General features: G+C 43.9%; 1 protein-coding gene, 1 long non-coding RNA gene and 1 pseudogene across 4 annotated transcripts; 2 read left to right on the top strand and 1 right to left on the bottom strand.

Moving 5' to 3' along the window:
- Positions 1-3,186: 3,186 nt before the first annotated feature.
- Positions 3,187-16,247, bottom strand: TIMM17A (translocase of inner mitochondrial membrane 17A). 3 transcript variants are annotated; one of them, XM_038541893.1, is made up of 6 exons: positions 16,113-16,247; positions 11,656-11,755; positions 11,468-11,531; positions 7,439-7,567; positions 6,569-6,679; positions 3,187-3,911 (listed from the first exon to the last, which is right to left on the bottom strand). In XM_038541893.1, exons 1-6 carry the CDS (start codon positions 16,136-16,138, stop codon positions 3,826-3,828), a joined length of 516 nt encoding a protein of 171 aa, XP_038397821.1. In that variant the 5' UTR covers positions 16,139-16,247; the 3' UTR covers positions 3,187-3,825. The 3 variants fall into 3 exon arrangements, with proteins under 3 accessions (XP_038397821.1, XP_038397822.1, XP_038397823.1); XM_038541895.1 differs by lacking the exons at positions 3,187-3,911; positions 6,569-6,679; positions 7,439-7,567 and adding exons at positions 8,384-8,445; positions 10,592-10,626; XM_038541894.1 differs by lacking the exons at positions 6,569-6,679; positions 7,439-7,567.
- On the top strand, positions 14,346-14,951 carry LOC106558984 (annotated as a pseudogene).
- Positions 15,609-23,164, top strand: LOC111096581. Its single transcript, XR_005361787.1, has 3 exons — positions 15,609-15,812; positions 20,270-20,492; positions 20,595-23,164. It is a non-coding gene; the product is annotated as an uncharacterized LOC111096581 (long non-coding RNA).
- The last annotated feature ends 1,460 nt before the right edge of the window (positions 23,165-24,624 follow it).

Genomic DNA, 24,624 nt, shown 5'->3' on the forward strand with positions numbered 1-24,624 from the left:
TATGACCACGCTTTCGTAACTGCAGACATTTCATCTATGACAACTGACGGGCTTTCAGTAGTAGATGCAGCTGTACCCGCATGTCTTCCAAACCCTGACTCAGAAATGATCACATGCCAATTTCACACCAACTGTCAGAGACTCATCAAAAACGGCAGAGCAGATGGGATCTTTCAGACGGGCATTTCAACCTTGAAACTGAGCAACTCACTCACTCCATTATTCCAGGAAAGACCTAGGGAGAAACCCCCTCTCTGTCTGCTTCTTTCTCCGATTATTTATTGTGATCATTAAAACAACTTGGTTATTTTAGCTCTTATTCTGGGCTATACTTTAGTATACCAAAATTAGTTTTAAAATATTTATTACAAACTTCAAGTTGGTGTTTTAAGACATTTATTAAAATCTAAACCTAAAAATAAATAAATAAATAAATAAAATAAAATCTAAACCTAGGGCAGCCCGGGTGGCTCAGCGGTTTAGCACCGCCTTCTGCCCAGGGCGTGATCCTGGAGACCCGGGATCGAGTCTCACATTGGGCTCCCCACATGGAGCCTGCTGCTCCCTCTGCTTGTGTCTCTGCCTCTCTCTCTCTGTGTCTCTCATGAATAAATAAGTAAAAATCTTTAAAAATAAAAATAAAATCTAAACCTAGTTTTCTATTGTTTGCTACAATTGAAAAAGATTAATAGAAACTAGGTGGCAGGCATGAGTGTTCCCTGTAAAACTCCCCTGGCGATCTCCTCCTACTGTGCTGAGTGTGACAACACATAGGGAAAGACCTGGGCTCAATCCGAGCACTCCCACTAGACTGCAGAGAAGGCACCCGAGCTGGGAATGAGCCAGCAAAGAGGGGGGGCAGGCAGAGCACAGAAGCTCTTGGGTTGTTACAAAACACCTGTGCCAGGAACACCACAGATGCTCCATGTGGTTTCAAGCAGAAAAATAAAGGAATAAAGTTTGTTTTCCCCATTTTACACCTTCTTTCTCTACCTCTCATCTCTAGAGAAGTTTTAACTACTGCCCTCAAGCCAGGCTCTAGCATTAAAGGTAGAAAGCCTTTTCCACAAGAGCAAAGCCTCTCCTAACCACAAGAGGTAAAGAGTAAGGGGGATATCAACTGAGGAGGAGAGAGGCAGGAAGCCCGGGGAACATACTGGCAAGATTTTATTCGATCTAGTGTCCTGCAGACAGTGGAATAAAATTTAAAATTATTCTCTTTGGGGCACCTGGGTGACTCGGTTAAATATCCGACTCGTGATTTAGGCTCAGGTCATGATCTTAGGGTCATGAATTTGAGCCCTAAGTCGGGCTCTGTGCTGGGTATGGATTCTGTTTAAGATTCTCTCTCCTTCGCCTTCTGTAGCCCCTCCTTAAAAAAAAAATAATTAAAAAAATAAAATTATTAAAAATAACTGGTTTTCCATCTTTTTCAAATTTTTTCTCTACCTCACTAATTCCAGAAATTCACCTGTAACTAAGGCTTGCTTCAGATATGCTGAGTTGAAGACTCCAGAGTTAACCCATAAAATGACAAAAACATACCAGCAAGCATCACATATACACAATCTTCAAAGAATCAGAACTCCTAAGAAAGGAACTTATTTTCCAAACTGATACACCATTTAAGAGAAGGAATGTAAGGAGACTTTGAGAATTGTACGCAATTCAACACATCCTCAGCTTTGAATTGCTCTTCCGATAGACATGTACTTGTGAAAGTCAGAGCTATAGACTTAAATACAAATCTCCAAAGATGATACACAAGTGGCCAATAAGCACAGTACCATATGTCATTAGGAAGACTGTAAATTCAGCCCGAGATACCACTTCACACATACTAGGATGGCTATAATTTTTTAAAAAGGAAAATAAATGTTGGCAAGGATGTGGAGAAACTGGAGCCCTTGTGCGTTGCTGGTGGTAACATAAAATGGTGCAGCTGCTGTGGAGAAGTTTGGTGGTTCCTCACAAAGTCAAACATAGTACTACCGCGTGCCCCAGTAATCCACTCCTAGGTATACATACATCCTAAAGAACTGTAAGCAGGGACTAACCCATGTTTACAGCAGTATTCACAATACAGTCAAAAGGTGGAAGCAACCCAAACATCCCTCAATGGATGCATAAATAAAATGTGGTATATACATACAATGGAATAATCAGCTACCCCCAAAAAAGAAATTTTTGCATATGTTACAACATAAATGGACCTTTAAACACTATGCTAAATGAAATAAGACAAAGGACAAACACTGTATGATTTCACTTATAAGAGATACCTAGTAGGCAAATTCAGAGACAGGAAGTAGGACTGTGGTTGCCAGGGCCCTGGGGGAAGGGTAGAATGAGAAGCTATTATTCAATGGGTATTTATGTTGGTGATAATGAAAAAGTTTTGGATATACATAATTGTGATGACTATACAATATTGGACTGTATTTAAATGTCAGTGAACTCTGTACTTACAAGTGGTTAAAGCATAAATAGTATTTTATACATATCTTACCAAATAAAAAAGATCAGATCACAATTAGTAATTACATGCTTACCATGTGTATGGCATTGGGCCAAAAGATAAATGTGTGTTCACCACAGCTACATGGATTTGTTCTCCATTTCACACAGACGTAGGCAAATGGGTAATAGCCTCCTGCCTTCTGTACGGCCACATGTCATTTCCAATACGAGCAGAAAAATGGCCTATTCTGAAATGCTAATCCATTTTCCAGGCCCAATCAGATCCCAAATCACACCCTTTATGAAGAATAGCTTCCGGGGACTTGGAATACTAAAATCAGCATACTTTTTTTTTTTTTTTTGCATACATTTTATTTTTAAGCACACAATAAACACCAAACTTTTCCAGGGCTACTATACCCTCCATGAATTCTTCTCATACAGAATTGGGTAGAATTGGAAGAAGTTGTTTCTGGTGAGGATGGTGATGATCAAGAACCAAGACACAGGAGGGGTGCCTGGGTGGCTCAGTTGATTGAGCATCTGACTCTTGATTTCAGCTTGGGTCATGATCTCAGGGTTGTGGGATCGAGCCCCGTGTTGGGCTCCATGCTCAGCACAGAGTCTGCTTGGGATTCTCTCTGCCTCTCCTGCCCCTACCCCCTGGCTCTCTAAATAAATAAGTAAAACCTTAAAAAAAAAAAAAAAAAAAAAGACACAGGAGCCTCAAAGGTAAAGAAAGTTTTACATCTGACATCTTCAAAACCAAGAAATACCATATTTTACTTTCAAAGTAAAGGGTATTTTAACCCTCAATCCATAAAGTATTTACTGAGAAATGATCCATGTTAACTCTGCATAATTCTTCTCATATTTTACTTCAAGTGAGATGAGAGCCTAACTATAAAACATGCAATATTCAACATTCAACTTTGCATTATTTGAATATTTGAGGATGAAGAGTAGAACTCTACAACTTATCTTAAAACAAAGAGCAAGTTCTAGTTTTTTATTGTTTGACAGGACACATAAAACCAGGCAGAGAAATCCCCAAGGAAATGATGGTCACTCTTCATTTGCCCTTTGGTCCTTCATCTTCTAAGCATTTATTATATTTTCTTTTACAGGTATTAGACATTTATTTTTATCACAAATGCAATCCACGTGTGAATAAATAAATGTATTGTCTTTTAACATTCCCCCCCCAATGTTCTTTTAAATAGAAAAAAGAGCTAAGTGTCTCTTCAAAGCCTATTTGGCTATAGCTGTCCCACCTATGGTTTTAAAAACAGACTTTAACTTATCTTCTGAAATTCCTTCTTGAACTACAGCTCATTCTGTTAAAGAAATCCTGGGAAAGAAGTCCTATTGGTATTGTCGATAGTCTCCAAAAGGTGAGGATGGTAACTGGGCTGAAGGCAACTGAGAGGGGTCTTCAGCAAACTGAGGACCTGCAATTAAGAAAGCAAAGCATCTTAAAAACCACCTGAATATTACAATTAAAAAGAACAAGTCTTTGTAGAGAGTAAATCAGTCAACTCAATAAAAATAAAAATAAAATAAAAATAAAATAATAAAAAAAATAAAATAAAAATAAAAATAAAAAATAACATGCTTGCTACCTTAGAGCTGTCCTCTGAAATCTCTACGGCCTAATTCTCATGAGAGTGCCTCCAAATTTGGTAGAACATGACAGCCTGGCTTCCCTTATGCTCCAGAATGAACAGCTCTCCACTGTTATGCCAGGAAAGTCAGATGGATTAATTATAGCAAGAAGTGAATTCAAGTTTTTAAAATAATTGCTGTAACAAGCTGCTACAAAGATGAGAAGAATCTCACACCTCTTGACATATTTTTCAGTAGCTATTTAAAATTATTTTCACAAAGTTTAAGTACCTTAGTCATGTTTTAAGAGAAATCAGTAATCCAGTTATACAGCCAATTAAATAGAGAATGAATTCTGAAAAGGGAAGACATCCCCTAGCTTGCTGTAGAACGAAGTCTTGTAATTTTTAGTTTTCAAAGGATGAGAGAGCCTGTAAACTAATAAAAAAATGGTTGTTTTTTTTTTTAAATGGTTGTTTTTTTATTAAAAAGAATTATTTATTTGAAAGAGAGAGTGAGTGGGGCAGGGAGTGAGGGAGAGGGAGAGAGAGAGAGAGAGAGACTTAAGCAGACTCTGGGCTGGGCAAGGAGATGGACATGGGGCTCAATCTCATAACCCAGAGATCAAGACCGGAGCTGAAACCAAGAGTTGGATGCTTAACTGACTAAGCCATCCACGCGCTCCAAAAAGAAAATGTGGTTCTAAAAAAAAAAAAAGACTTTTATGGGAATAATCACAACTATTTTCCTCAAGGAAACTAAAGCAGACTAAAACATAACTGTAAAGAGAGAAAGAGGGCAGTGGTAAAATTCCCCGAAGCTTTCCAATACTTCAATCCAATGATTTTTTTTTTTTTTTCACTACAAAAGCATTATCTGTTCTTTTCAGAAAACTAGAGAAAATACTGGGTGAAACAGGTAAACTGAAGATAACCTTTATTACTTAGGTACAGTTTTACCTCATTTTTTTCATTTTTAAAAACCTTTTCATGTCAACTAGAAAAATAGTTGAACTCTTCAAAGATTTCTCCCCAACACAGCTTTTCAGAAACACATCTTCTGTCTCAAATAAAATGCACTATCTTTTAAAGATTTTTCTCTAGGAAAAAATGCTAAAGCAAAATAACCAAGACTAATTTCTACAAGACAATGTAACTTGGGTGCCTGGCTAGCTCAGTCAGTAGAACATGATTGACCTTGGGGTCATGAGTTCAAGCCCCAAGCTTGGCAAAGAACCTACTTAAAAAAAAAAGTTAAAAAGGCAATGTAACTCGTGTTTTTGTTATATTAGTCTCTGAATTTCCAGAAAAAATGAAACTTTTCTGATGTTTTATGTGAAATCTTCTACAAGAAAGTGGTACAAACAAATTAAAAGGCAAAATTAGAAAATGCACATCAGAAGATTATTAACTCAGAAGATTATTAAATGATCAAAAAATAGGAACAGAAGTTGAGAGGATCCAGAAGGTCCCTAGATCATCCCTAGCATCTACTGAGCAGTGTGTTTTACAACTGTGCCAAAAAGACACTGAATCTCTTGCTAGGTGCCTCAGGGAAATCGTATCAAACTAGGAGCTATGATCTATTCCTAACTCTATGCTGAATCTTTTCCAAGCTCCAAAAATAATTTTCAACGTGTGTCGCTATTCTGCATATTTCCTTCCCCAAATGCCAGGTCAAATTTTTCCTATTAAAATCTTCATGATTATCTTTCTGCTTCCTTCCAATATCAAGGAATACTGTCCCTCTATAGACAAAGGGAATGTTGGCTCTTTACAGGCAACAGACGTTTTCTGCAGTTACTAGAAGGTACACAATTTAACAGCTAAGCAGGTATTTCATGACCATGTAATGATCACCCTGCCCACAATTTAACTTTTCCCTATACATCGGTTAAGAGGAACAATTAGCAACAAATTATTTTACCAACTTCTCAAAAAAATTTCCCTGCCAACCCTAGTGATTTCTCAAACATAGCCACTTTCTTCCACTCTATTTCATTCTCTCCAAAGCAAGCAACACAATGAAATCTCATTTATCTGTTAACATGTCAGTTGGTCATCTCCCACAGGAATTAAAGTCCTTATTTAGCACTATATCCCAGCATCCTGACCAGTGCCTGGCACATACATGTATAGTTAAGAGGTTGCTGATGGACTACCATTATTGTACACATCTGCAAGGGTCGATCTTTTTCAAGCCCCTCTAAAATAACTGGTAATTTCTTAGAATGAGCACATGAGCACTGGCAAAACCTAAGAACTGTAAGAAAGATCAATAGCAAACTATCTAACCAAAGCATTTTGGTTACTGTGGTTAAACACAATAATTGTATCCACATCCGCCTTTTCAAATAGAATCAGGGCCTATTATCATAACCCTCATAAACCATGGCAAATGTAGAAATCACAAACCACCACGTTTTAGCAGAAAGACAGGTTTTCTCTAAACATCAAGAGGCCATTCCAGTGTTTGAGATATGGTAGTAAACAGGAAGACTCACCATTGGGAAACTGTGCAGAGGCAAATCTTGTCAACAAGATACCAGCTCCTTCAATTAAAGCTAGGAGAATGCCACCCATCGCAGCTGACCCAACCATAGCCACTGGTCCATCTGAATACATTAATAACAAAGAGATTACTTTAGTAGAAAACTAGTTTAATAAAAGACTTAGTAAACAGCTGTCCATACGGCTACATGCTACCCACGTTCCCAAACCTCTTTCTCAGTGACTAAAACCAGGTGTCAACAAACTAAGGCCCTTAGGTCAAATCCAGCCCATTGTCTGTTTATGTGAAGTCTTATTAGCATAGCCATGCTCATTCTTCTACATATAATCTATGGCTGCTTTCATGTTACAGTTGTAAAGCTGAGTATTTGACAAAGACCTCACAGTCCAGAAAGTCTTAAATACTTATCATCTGGCCCTTTACAGAAAAAGTTTGCTGATCCTTGGCCTAAACCACTAAATTCCCCCAAAATTCTGGATTGCTTTCTGTCCCAGCGATCCAGAAGGTGGTTCTAAGCTCTTTACTCATAACAATGCTACATGGCAGGTATGATTATTAACTCCAGAGTACCAATGAGGAAACTATGACACAAAAAGTTTGGCAAACTGCCCAGTCACACACTAGTAAAAGGCAGAACCTGAACCTGAACTGCTCTTAACCACTGTATAGATCAGAACCCCATGCTCTCTCATTCTCAAACATTCCAAATGAATACTCTTATTTTTCCCCCAAATCACCATATACATTCATGCTATACTAAATTAAACAGTGCTCAGTTTTATGTATTACAGATATCACTAAGTTAAGACAGATAAGATTTTCCAAAAAGTCTTGCTTCTACTAGTTTGTACTGATTGCTTACTTCTTGCTGCCAGTATGGCTCCTGTTAAGGCACCACTTGTGATGGAGTTCCAGGGATCTTCTTTCCCTCTGACTTGAACCATACTGCAGTCAATCATGGAAAATAAACCTCCCCAAACTGCAAAGCTACCTATTTTATTTAAAAACAAAAGAAATTTCATTTTTTTCATCTTATATTTAAAATATTACAGCTAAAAATAACTCTAAATAACAACTCTATGTTTTTATTTTTACTTTTATTTTCAACTCTATGTTTTTAAAACTCCCACACTCCAAACAAATACATGCAAACACAAAATTGGATAAGCACTGAACAAAAGTCAGGATACTTATCTTTTCAATAAAGCGTGGGTTGTATTATATCAGCTGGAAAATTAGCAATGGCCCAAAGCCTAAAAGAAATAAGCCAGGCCTAGAAGAGTCAGGCTAAATACAAATCTCCCTTTCAGAACCAAGTATCTCTGTTTAAAAAGCAATAAACACAACAAAGCCACCCTACTTCTTCCCTGTCTCCTTTTCTTTTATAGCTCTACCTTATCTCTATTCTTCTTTTTTCCATTAAATGTCACTAAGCTATATATACTCTGAAAATCAACAGGGATACAAAAAAAATCCAGCTGTCCTAGAATGTATTTTAGGTGTAAGCCAATATGTGCTAAAGTGGCTAACAGATGATACAAATAGAATTATGGAACATCAAGGGGAGAGAAATTACCTTTCCTCTCTTCTTTTTTTTTTTTTTTTTCCCCTCTCTTCTTTCTATCCTTTATTCCTCGAGTATGAAACTAAACACTAAATCAAGTTATTTGGCACTTAAACTCCTCTAAACACATTAACAATTTTGTCAAATAAAAAACACCCAAACATACACTTATACAAGTACACACAAAATGTAGAAAAACAACCTCAAGATTTTAATCATCACCATTTCTGGGTGACGTGACACAGCACTTCCATTTATTCACGCCTTCTTTATTATCCAAACCCTCTATCATGAGTGCACACAACCTGCACGTATAAAGAGTTGTTATATTTAGTATGATTATAGAAAAACTGCCCAGAAGAGCCCTAGTCACTTTATTCTTTACCCCCTGAAATCTCAAAATAGTAGGGATATGTTAGTAAGGGCAGCACACTGGGTTCCACTAAATGTCAAAACCAGATCATCACCAGAATCCTTTGCCAGTTCTCACATATCCATTAAATCTAGTAGATATAACCAATTAAAGTACAGCATAAGCCCTCGTTTCTGCTCCAATACTAGATACCACATACTACATAAAAATAAACTAGTTCTTTCCTCTAACTCAGTAAATATATGCCCTGGGAGATATCTGATGCCCAGGTATATTAGAATTACCTCACTAAATTCCTCTAACAAGACACTCCCACTCCCTCACAAGTCTGAAACCTGCCCATCCTCCAAGAATAACTGCCAGAGTAAGCTCTGGTTACTGATGAGAATCAGTTTGAGTCCAAGCAGGGTAAGAAGGGTTCTCAAGGAAGGACAGCCTGGCACTGAGTTGAATGCATCCATGTGAAAGGGGCGGCCTGGCGTAGGGTGCCACAGCCCAAGCAGGACAAGGATGGAGGGAGAAGGTAAGAATAAACCCTATGAGGCTAGACTGGGAATTGAGGTCTTGATGTGAGCTCATGATTTTTAACATGTATGTATAAATACAGATATAAATGTGGGTATATATGTTTATGTTGTGGTTAGCTCTATTACAAAGGTCTGGGAACAGCAACACCCCAATAGCAACGATACACTTCGTGCCCAGATTTTGGCTTCTAAATACTATTCTCAACTAAAAGGAACCACAGCTCTTTGGAGAAATAGCTGACTCTGTGGCTGGGGCAGGGAAAGTACCAGGTGAGCCTGGAATATCTTGTTCTAAAATGCAAAAGATGCTTGAAGAATGATGAGTATGTGTCCAAAGCCCCCATGAAATTTCCCCTATGAAAATATAAGACTCTTCAGGATACAACTACGATTTTTCGATGCTGCCTGTCCCCTGGATTTTTACTGGAAAAGCTCATAAATGCTCAGTGAATTAAACTGAAAATGTCGTCCCAGTATTTTTATTTTTGTTCATTTATTTTTAAAGATTTTATTTATTTACTTGAGAAAGAGAAAGCTGAGAGAAAACAGGAGCAGAGGGGAGGGGCAGAGGCAGAAGCAGACTCCCCACTAAGCAGGGATCCCAATGTAGGGTCGGATCCCAGAACCGTGAGATCATGATCTGAGCCAAAGTCAGGTGCCTAACCAACTAAGCCACCCAGGTGCCCCCTCCCCACACACCTTTTTAAAGATATCCCAGTATTTTTTAAAAAGACACCATAAAGATTTCTCAATGGTTTCCTTAAAAAAAGCCAATCCCAAGGATTTGAAATAAATGATCCCAATTCACTTATACCACAACTTACTCTTCTTCTATTTCACCCTGATTATTTTAGAATAGTTTTAGAGTTACAGAAAAGCTGTGAATATAGTACAAAATTCTCATATATCCCACATCCAGTTTCACCAATTTCTAAACATCTTACATTTCCATGGTGCATTTGCACAATTAATGATGCAAAATCAATACAGTATTAAGTGAAGTCCACACTTAATTCAGATTTCTTTAGTTTTTATGACCTTTTTCTGTTCCAGGATACCAAATTACATTTAGTGGTCATGTCTCCTTAAGCTCCTCTTAGCTGTGACATTACCTGGTTGGTTTTTCAATCCACTGAAAAATCCTATTATGATAGAAGCAGCCTCTTATTTTTTATTTTTATTTTTATTTATGATAGTCACACAGAGAGAGAGAGAGAGAGAGGCAGAGACACAGGCAGAGGGAGAAGCAGGCTCCATGCACTGGGAGCCCGATGTGGGATTCGATCCCGGGTCTCCAGGATCACGCCCTGGGCCAAAGGCAGGCGCCAAACCGCTGCGCCACCCAGGGATCCCAGAAGCAGCCTCTAAAAAGACATATAAAAATCTGAATGACTTCTGCTTCTATTGGGCATTCAGGATTTGACATGAGCTTTAATACTACTTATCATTCTTGAACAACATGGTAACCATTAAAGCAAAGGAAAATCAAGTCACTGTTTACCTTCCAAGGGGTATAATTATTATAGAGGAAATAAAAGGAAAAAGATATACCATCACTTCAGCTCTCAGAGCTTCAATTTCCTCATCTGGAAAATGGAGATAATAATAGTTACCTCATGTGTTACTCTAAGGATTAAAATAAAGCTGTAAAACCCTTAGGAGAGTGCTTAGCACATAGCAAGCATTCGATAAATGGCAACCCTTAGCTAGTCTTCCAAAGAAAAATATGCTAAAAACAAAGACAGGAAAAAAAAAAAAAAAAAAGACAGGACTATTTCTTCTGACATAAATTTACTAGGAGATGACTAAAAGTACTTAGTCTTTTCCATGTGTTCTACATGGTGTCTCCAATCTGACTGTATCTCTGTAAATGAACATAGCCTCCAAGCTTTTTTATCATCTCTCTTCTCCCAACTTCTAAGTAACCAAGTTTAAAAAGTGTCATGAATTCTTTTCAAATTTTTATTGACCTCTGCACAACATAAAACCTAAACTTGGAGAGAAGCCTGAGCAGCATCATCAGTTTCTCTCTCATGAAATGCCAATCCTTCAGATCACATTCTCTTCAGCTTTATATTACCCCAGAAACTATCACTCCTGACTCTCACAAACCTAAGCTTTAAACACACTATCTTCTTTTTGGATAAGAGGAGAAAACAAAAACAAAACAAAAAACAAAAATACCACCGAGTGTTGGAGGGACAGAGATGAAAGTTTCAAATGAATCGATGTAGCAGTTCCAGTTAACTTTCTGAATAAACCATAAATCAAGAAGATCTTACAGAGACAGTAATTTCTAATAAGCCGCTAGACTGAACTAAAACCACTAATTGGTATAAGCTAAAAAAGAAGAAAAAAAAACAGAGCTTCATCTTCAAACAAATAAGAGAAGATAGTCTGAAGTACAAATGGAAAAATTCTGCTTACCTCCCAACTGTGGAGCCCTGGTTTTAATAGCTGTTAAACTCCCTCGTAGTCTGTGGTTTACTCCCTATAGAGAAGCAACGAAAAATAGTAGAAGTACAATACATTTCCAGCCCAATGATATGGTCACCAGTGATATTACCAAATCCAGATTTCAAGTGATGGTAAAATAAGACCATTCACCTACTTACCACTGGAGAATTGCGAAAACCTTTGATTGCTTGAAAGATACCACCACCTATGGTACCCATCGTAAAGGCCCCACCACAATCATCCACAATTCGCCAAGGGCTAAGAACAGGGGAAAAGAAAGAGAGAGAAAGAGATGACTGCATTTTTCATTCATAAACCGCAAAATTTTCTTTGCTAATACAGTAAGGAATGCAACAGATTCCAATTCAGGGCCCACTGCAACCAATAAAATAAACATTTAGACAAAGAAAAAGGATTCTGAATGTATCCATATCTATTCAGTTCTAAGCCATAAGGAATGGAACTGGCTTTAACTCCCCACTGTTAACAGTACTTAATTTTCATTTAAAAATCAGTGCATTCACTAACAGTTGGGCATTGCACAAAAGCAAATAAACAAATGTAGAAATTATGTTATAATCAATGTTGATCCAATCTCCAAAGATCAAAGTAAGCTCTCCTGCTACAGCAAAATTTAAAGTTGAGACTCCCAAAAATGAAGATTCAACAAGGACAGGGGGAGACAAATTTAATAATTTTTTGAAATATGAAATTCTTCCTGTGTTTACTAAGTCCCAGTTAGCACTTAGAATTTTAGTTTGTATTAGGTCCATTTAACACACTGGAATACTCTATTCTCCAATAATTATAAACCCAGCTTGCAAATGTAGCAACCTAACTGTACAACACAATGAAATCTGAATAATGTGACCATAACAGAACTACTATTCTAGGAATCAGGTTTAAAAAAAAGTTTGTCAATGGTTAATTTCATTTTAAACCCACTACAAATAAAAGCTATTTCTTTGATCTAGTCTCAAGGGTCAAACACTATATAATGAGCCTATGAGCAATCTACTCACTCAAGTAAACATGTGAATTCAGTGTAATTGCTGCTGGAGAATTTGAATGAATAATTTCTGATTTTGGTGGATAGGAATACAAAACCTTGCAGTCAAAACATACTCAAGTATAATACAAATGAGGAATGACTTGTACGGAGTATCTTATGCACATACTCCAAGTGTCAGCAGGATGCTTTGGGGCCTTGCTAATAGCAAGGCCTGCTTTATGAGCTAAAAGCAGAATCAGAAACACCTCAGTTTCACCGACCTGCAGACTCTCAAGACTTTACCCAGAACCTACTGAATCAGAGTCTATAGTTCAAGGTGACTTGATTTCACTTTAACAGTTTAAGCAGCAGAGCTTAGAGACTAAAAATGATTAGGAAAATTTCTTTAAAATGGTAGAAACACTAATAGGAAATATAAAACACAAAGGAAATGAATTAGCGACTCCCTCTGAGTGGTGGGCCAGTAACTAAAAGATCTAGTCCACATGATCTTATTAGTTCGGGATTAAAAAAATCGGTAAAGAACAGCAGGATGCAGATCAGAAGACAACCAGAGTATTCCAAGAGAGATGTCCAAAGTAAAGGCAAGACGGAAATAGTTTCTGCACAAACTCTGGCTAAATCAAAATGTTCCTACAAAGAAGTAATGAGCTACACAAAAGGTTGAAGCTAGACTCTAAAAGAATGGAAATACTAGACAAATACAAGTAACAGAGAACAAGTAACAATGCAATTAAGTTATTTATTAAGTATGAACTATGTTTTAGGTGCCTTCATTCAAACAAGACCTATGATTTTCAAGAAAGTTAGGTTATTCTCTGATAGAATCTCTAAGCTTTTAACTTTGCAAAAAAGGGTATTCCTGTCTCCTCCATTTTACACGAGTAGAGGCTCTGACAGATTAATTCGCCCAAGATCATATAGGTAGTAATTAGCACAATTTTTAAAAAATTTTTAATTTTATTTATTCATGAGAGACACAGAGAGAGAGAGAGAGGCAGAGACACAGGCAGAGGGAGAAGCAGGCTCCACGCAGAGAGCCTGACGTGGGACTCGATCCCAGGTCTCCAGGATCACACCCCGGGCTGCAGGTGGCGCTAAACCGCTGCGCCACCGGGGCTGCCCGTAATTAGTACAATTTAAATAGAAAATCTAGGACTCCAAAGCTCCAAATCCTTCCCCTTAGGTCACACAGACTGTGGGTTTTTTAAAAGAAACATATGGTAAGAGGAAGTATTTATTTTTTTAAAAGATTTTTTCATTTATCTGAGAGAGCACGCACAAACGGGGAGGCGGAGAGGGAGAGGGAGAAGCAGATTCCTCACTTAGCAGGGAGCCCCAGGATACCGTGGGGCTCAGTCCTGGACCCTGGGATCATGACCTGAGCCGAAGACAGACCTGACTGAGCCACCCAGACGCCCCTAAAAGGAAGTATTTAGAAAGATTAAGTCCATATGATGTATTAAAGTGGGCTGGAGGGAAGGAGAGCAATTGGAAAGCTATTATAAAAGACATTAAGGATGTCATGTACGATAGTGACAATACGCATATGGTGTACCTGTTTAGAGGTGGGGGGTGTGCGGGGAGGAAAGAGATGCTTGTAGTTCGAGGCTGGTGGACTTGGGAAAACACTCTTACCAAACAGGGCAGTGCAGAAGATTAAAGCAGTTTTGACTACAAAACCAACCAGACAATTGACTGTATTCCTTCAGGACATACGTACTCAGAGAAAGGGACCACCTAATCAGTGGATGAAAACTCATTATTTTTATGACATCTTTAACTCAACAAAGTCAAAAAAATTCAGCCTCGCTTCCTCTTCCTCCGAGCGGCCTGAGGTGACCTCCAGAGATGGTTCGCTACTTGCTGGACCCAAAAAACCCTACAAAATCATGCAAGTTGAGAGGTTCAAATCTTCGTGTTCACTTTAAGAACACACATGAAACTGCCCAAGCCATCAAGGGTATGCATATTCGAAAAGCCACCTAGTATCTGAAAGATGTCACTTTGCAGAAGCAGCGTGTGCCATTCCGTCGCTACAACGGTGGAGTTGGTAGGTGTGCGCAGGCCAAACACTGGGGCTGGACACAGGGTCAGTGGCCCAAGAAGAGTGCTGAATTTTTACCGCACATGCTTAAAAATGCGGAGTGTAATGCCGAACTTAAGGGTTTAGATGTAGATTCTCTGGTCATTGAGCACATCCAGCTGAACAAAGCCCCCAAGATGCGACGTAGAACCTGCAGGGCTCACGGCCGGATTAACCCATACATGAGCTCTCCCTGCCACATCGAGAGGATTCTTACTGAAAAAGAGCAGATTGTTCCTAAACCAGAAGAGGAGGTTGCACAGAAGAAAAAGATATCCCAGAAGAAACTGAAGAAACAAAAACTTACGGCCCCGGGAGTAAATTCTGCACAGAATAAATGAAAAAAAAAAAAAAAAATTCAGCCTCCTGCCTGCCTGTGTCATTATGTCACATCCAACAGCAGCTGATGACAAGTCCACAGCGTGCCGAATTCTGCGTATGTAAGCACTGATTTGGGAGGAGAGATCGTTACGTTTGGTGATTTTAAAGAGCCAGAAGGTGCTGAAACATGCGCTGTACCCCGTTTGAGGGATTTTAAAAAAAAAAAAAAAAAAAAAAAGAGGGCAGCCCGGGTGGCTCAGCGGTTTGGCACCTGCCTTGGGCCCAGGGCGTGATCCTGGAGACCTGGGATCGGGTCGCACGTCGGGCTCCCTGCATGGAGCCTGCTTCTCCCTCTGCCTTTGTCTCTGCCTCTCTCTGTGTCTCTCATGAATAAATAAGTAAAATCTTTAAAAAAGGGCACAAGGCAGGTAACATGGCTGCCGATGGTCAGGTCCTAGGCACTTTCACAGGTTGAGGGCATCTCGGCTTTTGCTCTAACACCATAACCCAGGCGGTTAACCCAAACAGCAAGACTTGATTTCTCTCTTACGCCGCCCCCCCCCCCCGGGGAGACCTTAAATTTGGACAACCTGAGACTTCTGACAGCAATTGCGAGCTTCGGGAACTATTATTATTTTTTAAGATTTTATGTATTTATCCATGAGAAACACGGGGCGGGGGGCAGCGACACGGGCAGACGGGGACGCAGGCGCCCACGCAGGACTCGAGCCCAGGACCCCGGGGTCACGCCCTGGGGGAGCCCATCATGCTTCCACGCCTGGAACCTGTAAAGCGGCGAGCACGGGGGCCTGGCCCGACACTGAACCGGTGCACGGATTCCCCCCGCCCACGGCCCTCGGCGAGCGCCCCCGCCCGCAGCGCCTTCTGCCCCGCAGGTAGCCCCCAAGGGAGGGCCCCAAGCTCCGCCCCCGGGGGGGCTCTGCTCGGCCCCAGCACGGCCCCGAGGACGGCCTTGCGAGGCCCACGGTCCCCTCCCCCGCGGCGGGCACAGGGGCGCCCCAGCGAGCCCCGCGCCCGCAGCAAGGTCGCCAGCGCGCCGGCTGTTGGCGGCCACCCACGCCGCGTCGGCAGGCCTGCGACTGAGCTCAGCCGGCACGTCCCGCCCCCCGACGGCGGGGAACCGGCACCACCGGCCCACAGGGCGGGCGCAAGGCAAGCGCGCGGGGGAGGCTCACCAGGGCTCCCTCGCGTACTCCTCCATCTTGACTCCGCCGGCGCGAGGGATGCCGGGCCAGCTGGGCGGAGCCTGACCCCGGCGGCGGAAGTGACCTCAGAGGAGGGCGCTCCAGCGTGTGTGGATTGGCTCGGCGTTTTTCCCTGCAACCAATGGGAGCAGCGAGGGGGCGGGGCAGCGACGCTGCGGGCAGAGCTGGCCCCGCCCCGGTCCCCACCCCCACCCCACCCCCACTCCGGAGGCTGCGGGTCTGGGCTCCGGGCTTGGGCCGCGCGACCCGGGGGCGACCCGGTGGCCTGGGGTCCGGGCGGCCCGGACTCGGCTGAGATGAGATGAGCCGCGCGGCATTCCGCTAGGGCTCACCAGACTTCCTAAGTGCCTTTCTTTTAATTTTAATCTTAATTTTTTTTTCTTTTTTCTTTCTTTTTTTTTTTTACCACCTTGGCTGCTACCTGGGAATTAATCTCCGCTAATTCGCTGTGGTTTCTGAAGCTGTCACCAACTCGGCGGAGCGGGAGCCGGAGCCCGGCAGCCGGTGTCAGGCCCTCGGTCACAGCGCGGACCTTCCATAAATTTTTTTTTTTAAGATTTTTTTTTTTAGATTTTAATTATTTATTTATGATGGACATAGAGAGAGAGAGAGGCAGAGACACAGGCAGAGGGAGAAGCAGGCTCCATGCAGGGAGCCCGACGCGGGATTCCATTCCAGGACCCCGGGGTCACGCCCTGGGCCCAAGGCAGGCGCTAAACCGCTGAGCCACCCAGGGATCCCCCCCCCCTTTTTTTTTTAAAGATTTAAATTATTTATTCATGAGACACACAGAGAAGCCGAGACCCAGGCCGAGGGAGAAGCAGGCTCTGTGCAGAGAGCCCAGCGTGGGACCTGATGGGTGACCCCGGGGTCACGACTTAGGCCGCAGGCAGATGCTGACCCGCTGAGCCCCCCGGGGATCCCCATGAATGCTTTCCAACTGGACTTACCTGGGCCACCTTTGAGTGCTGTGACCGGTTTGGGACCCTCCATCGAAGGGACGAGGACCACAGACCCTCCTCCAGGCCACGCTCCAAAAGACATCACCAGAAGATATGCCGGGTGGGCGTTTGGCTCAGAAAAGAGGAGGCCAGAAGGGTGGGAACCACCAACCTCTTTTAGCTGACAGTCAACAAAACCTTGGTCACGGGATGTTCGCTGAAGGAACTCTCCTCCGTTCCTTACTTTTGAGATTGACTTTAAAATATATGTTTGCAATGGAGTGTTCCTCAGCCATCAGGAAGGGTGAATACCCACCGTTTGCTTCGGCGTGGATGGAACTGGAGGGTATTATGCTGAGTGAAGTCAATCAGTCGGAGAAGGACAAATATTATATGGTCTCATTCATTTGGGGAATATAAAAATAGTAAATGGGATCATAGGAGAAAGGAGAGACAATGAGTGGGAAATATCAGAAACGGAGACAGGACATGAGAGACTCCTGACTCTGGGAAAGGAACAAGGGGTGGTGGAAAGGGAGGTGGGCAGGGGGACGGGGTGACTGGGTGACGGGCACTTAAGGGGGGGCACTTGCCGGGAGGAGCACTGGGTGTTATGCTCTATGTTGTCGAACTCCAATAAAAAAAATATACAAAAGTAAATAAATAAAAATTGGCAGAGGGACTGAAGAGACATTTTCCCAAAAAAGACGTACAGATGGCAACACTGAAGATGCTCAACATCACTCATTATCAGGAAAATGCAAATCAAACCGTAATGAGATACCACCTTTTTTTTTTTAAAGATTTTATTTATTTACTCATGAGAGACACGGAGAGAGAGGCAGAGAGATAAGCAGGCTCCATGCAGGGAGCCCAGTGCAGGACTTGATCCCGGGACCATGGGATCACGCCCTGGGCTGAAGGTGGTGCTAAACCACTGGGCCACCCGGGTTGCCCCGAGCTACCACCTTCTATTTGTCAGAATGGCCACTACCAAATAGACAAGAAATAACAAGTACGTGGCAACAAGAGAACCATGGTGCGTCACTGGTGGGAATGTAAACTGGTGCAGCCAGTATGGAAAACGGTATGGAGGCTCCTTGAAAAATTAAAAATACAACTACCATAAAAAAATAAATAAAATAAAATATATGTTTGTTTATTTAATGGGAAAAGTTAGTGCGGTCCATAGGGAACTGCAGTGAACAGGGGAGTACCCACAGGGTCTTGAAAAATAAAGTAAGCAGATAACACTGAACCCTCCACTGAACTGAAGATCGTCGGTGACATGTTTCTTTATGTGAAAAGAACAGTTCACTCTAGTCATCTGATTTGGATGTGTAAAGTCCAAGAAGTCTTTGTTTGGAATGTGACTGTAATTAAAAACCTTTAAATCTAATTAATTGTACAGGCTGAAGAGAGAATGTGGGAGATGGGCAACAAGAGGAGTCAGAAAGCAAGAATTTGATAGTTAGCACTCCAGGCCTACTGGGTATGAATATTTCAGTAACTAGAGATTGGCATTCTCATGGGGCAAAGATATTTTTTCCTGGTCTCACCAGGACCCAAGTGAAATACTCCTTACCTCTAGCTACCTCTTTTGCGATTCGTCCATATTCATTCCGCAGTCTTCTGATTGTTATTTGGTTTCTGGATAGATGTTCCTTTAAGAGAGAATTTCCTGGCCTGTGCTCAAAACTATTCTTGTGCACGTGGTAGTTACACTAGTTTATGCATCTGCCTCCTGTGAGCTGGGTTCTTTTGAATCAAATCAATCACCAGGGATGGTGATAATACTTAGTTTGTGAGTTTGCAAAGCTGAGCGCCCGACTGTAGGCTGTGGTTACCCAGCTCACTTCATGCCAACAGTCCCTATCCGAGACTGAGTCTCGGGTCCTTGACCTTTTCTCAAGGACCCCTACTCCGCAAGGGATCCTTGAGAGAAGGTCAAAGACATGAAGGAATGACGGGAGAAGGAGAAGGGGTCCTTGAGAGAAAATCATAATAAAGGTGAGGGGAGTTTGAACTAGTGACTCAACACAGCGGGGTGTGTTGGTGAAAGTTAGTTCTCTGGGCCCCACTGGAGGCTGTTGCTGGAACCCCCTGTGATCCAGGTCCTCTGAGTATTGCTTTGGGGAAAATAGCTCCATGTAGAACTAAACAAACTGTGACTCTGGGGCCTGTTTTGCTGTGAGATTTTCCTATAAGGGGAAAGGAAGGTGAGCTCAAGGTGAGGAAGAAGGCAAAGAACAGGAGATTGTCCCTCGCGCCTCAAGAAACTGCCTGGATGAAGTAGCCAAGTGTGGCAGGAGCACTGGTGCCTTCTTTCCCACTCGGAAGTCATTATCTACCCCACAATTAGTCATCCCCCACAGTCAGCTCTTATTCATCCTCCACTCTTGTACAGTCAGACCGTTCTTGGGGGGGGGGGGCACTGATAAAGCCTAAGATTGGCGAGGGGTGGCCGTTTGATAGATACCGAGGGTGCGCGGGTAATGCTGAACCAAGAGAAACCAGAGGGATTCTAACCCAAGCAAATTATAAGACCCTTACTCTGTGCTCAAGATTGTCCTTAGCTTTAGGATTAGGGTGGAGAGAGGACCAAAAATATCGGCGTGCTTGCTGCCCTCAGGGTCCTCAATATGTATTTGGAGAGAAAGAATGCACTCTCGAGAAATAGTAGGGTCAAGATCATAAAAATGCCAAAATGTGTGACACAACGTGGTAAGTGCTAGAGGCACTGGGAGGAGAGAGGGAGCCCTGGGGGCCCGAGTGCGCTCACAAAATGTGCAGGACAAACTGGCATTTAAGCCGCAGCCTGAGGAATGCTCAGATTTTGATCAGTGGAGAGAAAGGCAATAGAGGTAGAGGGGATGGTGGCAACTGCGTGTGGGCAGGAAGGAACAGGCGCTGTCCTGGGCGGGGAGCTGGTCCCACCGCAGAGTAGAACAGCAAAGCAGCAAGAAAGAAGCTGTATCAGGGGATCAAGTTCGGGGCAGCCTGGGGCGGGCGGGCGGGCCTCAGCGGGTTAGCACCGCCTTAGGCCCAGGGCATGATCCTGGAGACCTAGAGTCCCACGTCGGGCTCCCTGCATGGAGCCTGCTGCTCCCTCTGCCTGCGTCTCTGCCTCTCTCTCTCTCTGTGTCTCTCATGAATAAATAAATAAAATCTTTTTTTTTTTTAAAGGGGGGATCAAGTTCTAGGGCCGAAGACATGGAGAATGACCAAGAAGCAAGATGGGAAGTGTAAGCTGCCTCGGGAGGTTGCGCTTCCTGGATCTCTCATGCGTCCATACATCTAAGCGTTAAGAACTAACTTCCTTCAGAGGCTCCTTTCAAGAACGTTTACAGAAGCCAACGGCCTCGGAGAGCTGGACGGGGACTTCCTCTGGAGCAGACCCGATTACAGGGTAACACAGGCAGAGATGTCTCCCTTCCCTCCTTGGACCAGATTTGTTTCCCTTCCAGGGTAGTGAAAACTTACTGCAGCTTTATCTCCTTTATTAATACAGCTGAAGGACTTCATTCTAGAAGGATGCAGTGAGGTCATAGGGTGAGGAGCAGGCCTGAAATAGTTTCTGCGGGGAGTGTGCAAGAGAATAAACCACAAATGAGAAAAAGAACCAAGAATGCTTCTTTCTACACAGACCCAACCCATGGAGGAAGGGGGATGGACATTTTCAAAATGTGCACCTCCGAATCACTCCGTACCTGCAGGCCTCCTGGACCTATGCAGGCCGAGCTCCACTGAGCCAGGGGTTAGGGGCGGTCCTAAAGGGTTTTGTCTACCTCCGAGTCACAGGCCACGGATGCGGCTCCAAATGCCCAGTCCTGCCTGGTCCCATCACTGAGAATCTCAAATTGGCATGGACAAGTGAAGCTCACAGTAGAGCCGACTCTTGGGTTTGGGATCACAGTCTGTGACTGGCACCTCTCTGGTGGGCAAAGAGGATTCAGCCAGGGTGAGGGTGGGGGTGGCAATCTCTTGTCTCTACCGTCTCGCCTTCCCCCTTGCTCTCGGGGGGAGGACATTCATCTGCGCTGCCTCAGAGCTCCCCTCTGCCCATCTCCACTCACGCCGGGAGTGCTGGACCAGGCCAGTGTCTTGCTTCCAGAGACAAAGTCGGCTGCTCTCGAGAAACTTCCAGCTTCCCCTAGAAGAAGCACGATTCCATATGAACTACCAGTATATTGAGTGCTGACAACGTGTCTGATGCCATTACGTGCGTAGCAAACATTATCTTATTTAATCTATTTAATAATTCTGTAACCCTGGGCAGTCGGGTCCTTTTTTTCTCTTTGGGCAGGTACTTTTATCTTTTATTTATTTTTTTTTGAGAGGGGGGGCAGGTACTTTTAATGTCTTCATTCCCCACTTGGGGCTCCTAAGGCTCAGAGAGGTCAAATAACTTACTGAAGGTCGCACATCTGAGATTTGAGCACATGTCACTGGCCTCCAGAGCCCGTGGTCTTACCTGCTATACCATCCTGCCACCCTCTGCCCCTGCAAGTGGGCCTTTCCTGGTCATCCAGGCCAGGTAAGAACCACCCTAAGCATCATTTACACTGGTTGCAATTCCCTGTGCCCACTGCCACTACCACCACTGATTTGGCTAGGAGATTGGAGGCCTCCCTTCCTTCCTTCCTTCCTTTCCCCTTCATTCTAGCACAGCAGTTCTTGTTTTTCTCTGGGGAGAAGCTATGCCAGGATGCCCCGGCACGCGAGACGTAAATGTTTCAGGTGGAAGTGGATTCGAAGCTTGGACAATTCTTGCCGGCCACCGAGTGGGCGGGCAGCGGTCCCTCACTGAAGGGGCTGGAGGAGCCTGTACTCCTGGGCTCTGGGCTCCTCACTGTGAGGCCTTCAAGGGAAGACTCTCAGGCTCTGTGAGCTCACAGTCCCCGCGGCTCCAGGGAGCAGAACACTTCAAGCGGAGTCGGAACAGAAAAGTGACCTTTTTTTTTTTTTTTTAAGATGTTATTTATTTATTTTTGAGAGACACAGAGAGAAGCAGAAACACAGAGGGAGCCTGATGCGGGACTCGATCTGGGACTCCAGGATCACGCCCTGAGGCAAAGGCAGGTGCCCAACTGCTGAGCCACCCAGGCTGGAGCGACCTGTTTTGAATTGCGGGCCCCGAGGCAGCGAGATGCAAGGGTTTCTGTGCAGGAGCATTGGTTAGGAGGCCCTGAGTCCCGCCTTGAGGTTTGGAGGTGGTGGATTTATTTTCTGAAGAGACCACTGGACCCAGAGGGTAGGTCACGTCGACCACATGGTACAAAGAAGGCTGCCCCCGGGGACGGGGACGGAAGGCGGCTATTTGCAGTCAGGCCCTGATTGCTTTTGGGGGGAGGAGTGAACATTATTGGCAAAAAGCCTAAGAAAGAAAAATCTTTGGAAGCTGGAAAGAGAGCTGCTTTTAGTGGACTGGGGACTAGAGGTTGGCCAAGGCGGCTCCAGAGCCAGGGATCCCAGAAGATGATGCCTCTTCCAGAAAGTTCCTGCCAGAGAAGAGAGTGAAGACTGAGTGACCCAAGGTGGGGTTGGGCTAGAGGCTTGTTGGCAGGTGCAGGACGCATCCCTTCCACCCGACGTATCAAACTGGAGCCCGCCTCAGGCCAGCTCAGGTCCTCTGCTGTACCCCCTGGGCTGCCCACCCTCCCTGCTCCCTGCAAAACTACCGCGTCCTCAGTTGGACTCTTAACAATTGCTTGCACCTGTCTTGCTTTACTTTGCCTTATAGTATAATTCATTTTTGCGCCATAAATTATACATTTTCAAGAGAATAAGCATGTTGTAATTATTTCTCTCACGCCATAGCGCCGGGCAGGCTATGTATACGTGGCAGTGGCTAAGTTATGTGTGTGTGAGTGAGAACCAGGTGAGAAAGGGGGTGTGTGTGTTGAAGGTACTTACGGCTGAAGGAGAGAAAGAGAAAGATGAGAGAAGAGGTGGGAGGGGGAGAAGACAGGAACCCAGGAAGCGAGGAAATAAATAATCGTAAATAACTGGGTAAAAGATTATAATAACTGCCAATAATCGTTGTGTGTTTGCCACGTACCAGGTATAGCAGCTGCCTGGTTCACGTGCGTGTTTGAACCTGAGGTTCACAACAATCTTACAAGGTTGGTACCTTGGGGGCGCCCGGGTGGCTCAGCGGTAGAGCGTCCACCTGTGGCTCAGGCCGTGACCCCGGGATCCCGGGATCGAGTCCCGCATTGGGCTCCCGCAGGGAGCCTGCTTCTCCCCCTGCCTGTGTCTCTGCCTCTCTCTGCGTGTCTCTCTCAGGAATAAATAAACAAAATCTAAAAAAAAAAAAAAAACAGAACAAAAACAAGGTTGGTACCATGGCTGGCCCCGTTTCAACCACGTGACCCCTGAGTAGCAATACCTGCAGGCTGAACTAGGAAACATCCTGCTCTCCAGCCTCCCCTAGTTGTGTTTCCTTATGGCCGCTGTACTTCTCTTTTAAGGCATTTTGTAGGCTTATAATTTTTTAATGATTTATTTGAAATTATTTATTAACCATCTTCACTGACAGAAAGCAAGCTGCGGGAAGGCGGGGAGCACACCGATCCTCTTAAGTAGGTTCCACACCCGACATGGGGCTTGAACTCAGGATCCTGGGATCAAAAATCAGATGCTCTTCCGACTGAGCCAGGCAGGCACTCTGGTTTTCTATCTTTAGTTCCAGGCCGTGCCCTTAGAACCGACACATAGTAAGCACTCGATAAATACGATAAATACGTACTTCCTGACTCTGGGACAGAACAAGGACTGCTTTTTAAAAAGGACAGCCCCTGGGCAGCCCGGGGGGCGCAGAGAGGTTCAGCGCCGCCTTCCGCCCAGGGCATGATCCTGGAGTCCCGGGATCGAGTCCTGTGCCGGGCTCCCTGCATGGGGCCTGCTTCTCCCTCTGCCTGTGTCTCTGCCTCTCTCTCTGTGTGTCTCTAATAAATAAATAAATAACCTTTAAAAAAATAAAGATTACAAAAATAAAAAGGACAGCCCCCAGGATTGTCCAAGCCCTTCCTCTTGGGGCCACCGGCCTCGCCTCTGCACCCTGGTCCTGCCAGGCACTGCCATCCCCTCCTCAGCCTTCACCTAAAGCTGGACTCGTGGGCGTTAAAGGCAGGGCCAAGTTTTTGTCCCAGACGATCCCTGGACTCAGCAAATGCTGATCAGGTGACTGTCTCTCTCTGGCTTAGGATGGAAAGACGCCAGGAAAGATCGAAGCATCTACCCTGATGGGTTACACCAGGGCTTCTAGAAGGGATTTTGTGGCAGGAGGGGGGGGCAGGAGATTGGGTGTCTCTGTGCCTTGTGCAGGCGGCATGATGGATGAGCCGTGGAAAGCCCTCGGATGAAACATGCCAGACCCGCTGCAATAGTATCCCTCCCAACAGCCCAGAATTATATTTCCCTGAAGACACCCTCAATCGTGCTCTGGATTTATACGTGGGTGGCCACCTGCCGGAGCCGCCTCAGTGCTCCCAGAGGTCTGGGTACAGATGCGCAGCAAAGGAAGGTGCAGAGGGGAA

The sequence above is a fragment of the Canis lupus genome, chromosome 7 (assembly GCF_011100685.1).
Source record: "Canis lupus familiaris isolate Mischka breed German Shepherd chromosome 7, alternate assembly UU_Cfam_GSD_1.0, whole genome shotgun sequence".
Taxonomy (NCBI): domain Eukaryota; kingdom Metazoa; phylum Chordata; class Mammalia; order Carnivora; family Canidae; genus Canis; species Canis lupus.

What these genes read in the sequence shown, in the direction of transcription:
- TIMM17A (XM_038541893.1), bottom strand. Translation starts at nt 16,138, where the DNA reads ATGGAGGAGTACGCGAGGGAGCCCTG. An exon ending in GTTTTCGCAATTCTCCAGTG is followed by an intron (nt 11,532 to 11,655) that starts GTAAGTAGGTGA and finishes GCTTCTCTATAG; the next exon opens with GGAGTAAACCACAGACTACG. An exon ending in AGCCATACTGGCAGCAAGAA is followed by an intron (nt 6,680 to 7,438) that starts GTAAGCAATCAG and finishes TAATGTATTCAG; the next exon opens with ATGGACCAGTGGCTATGGTT.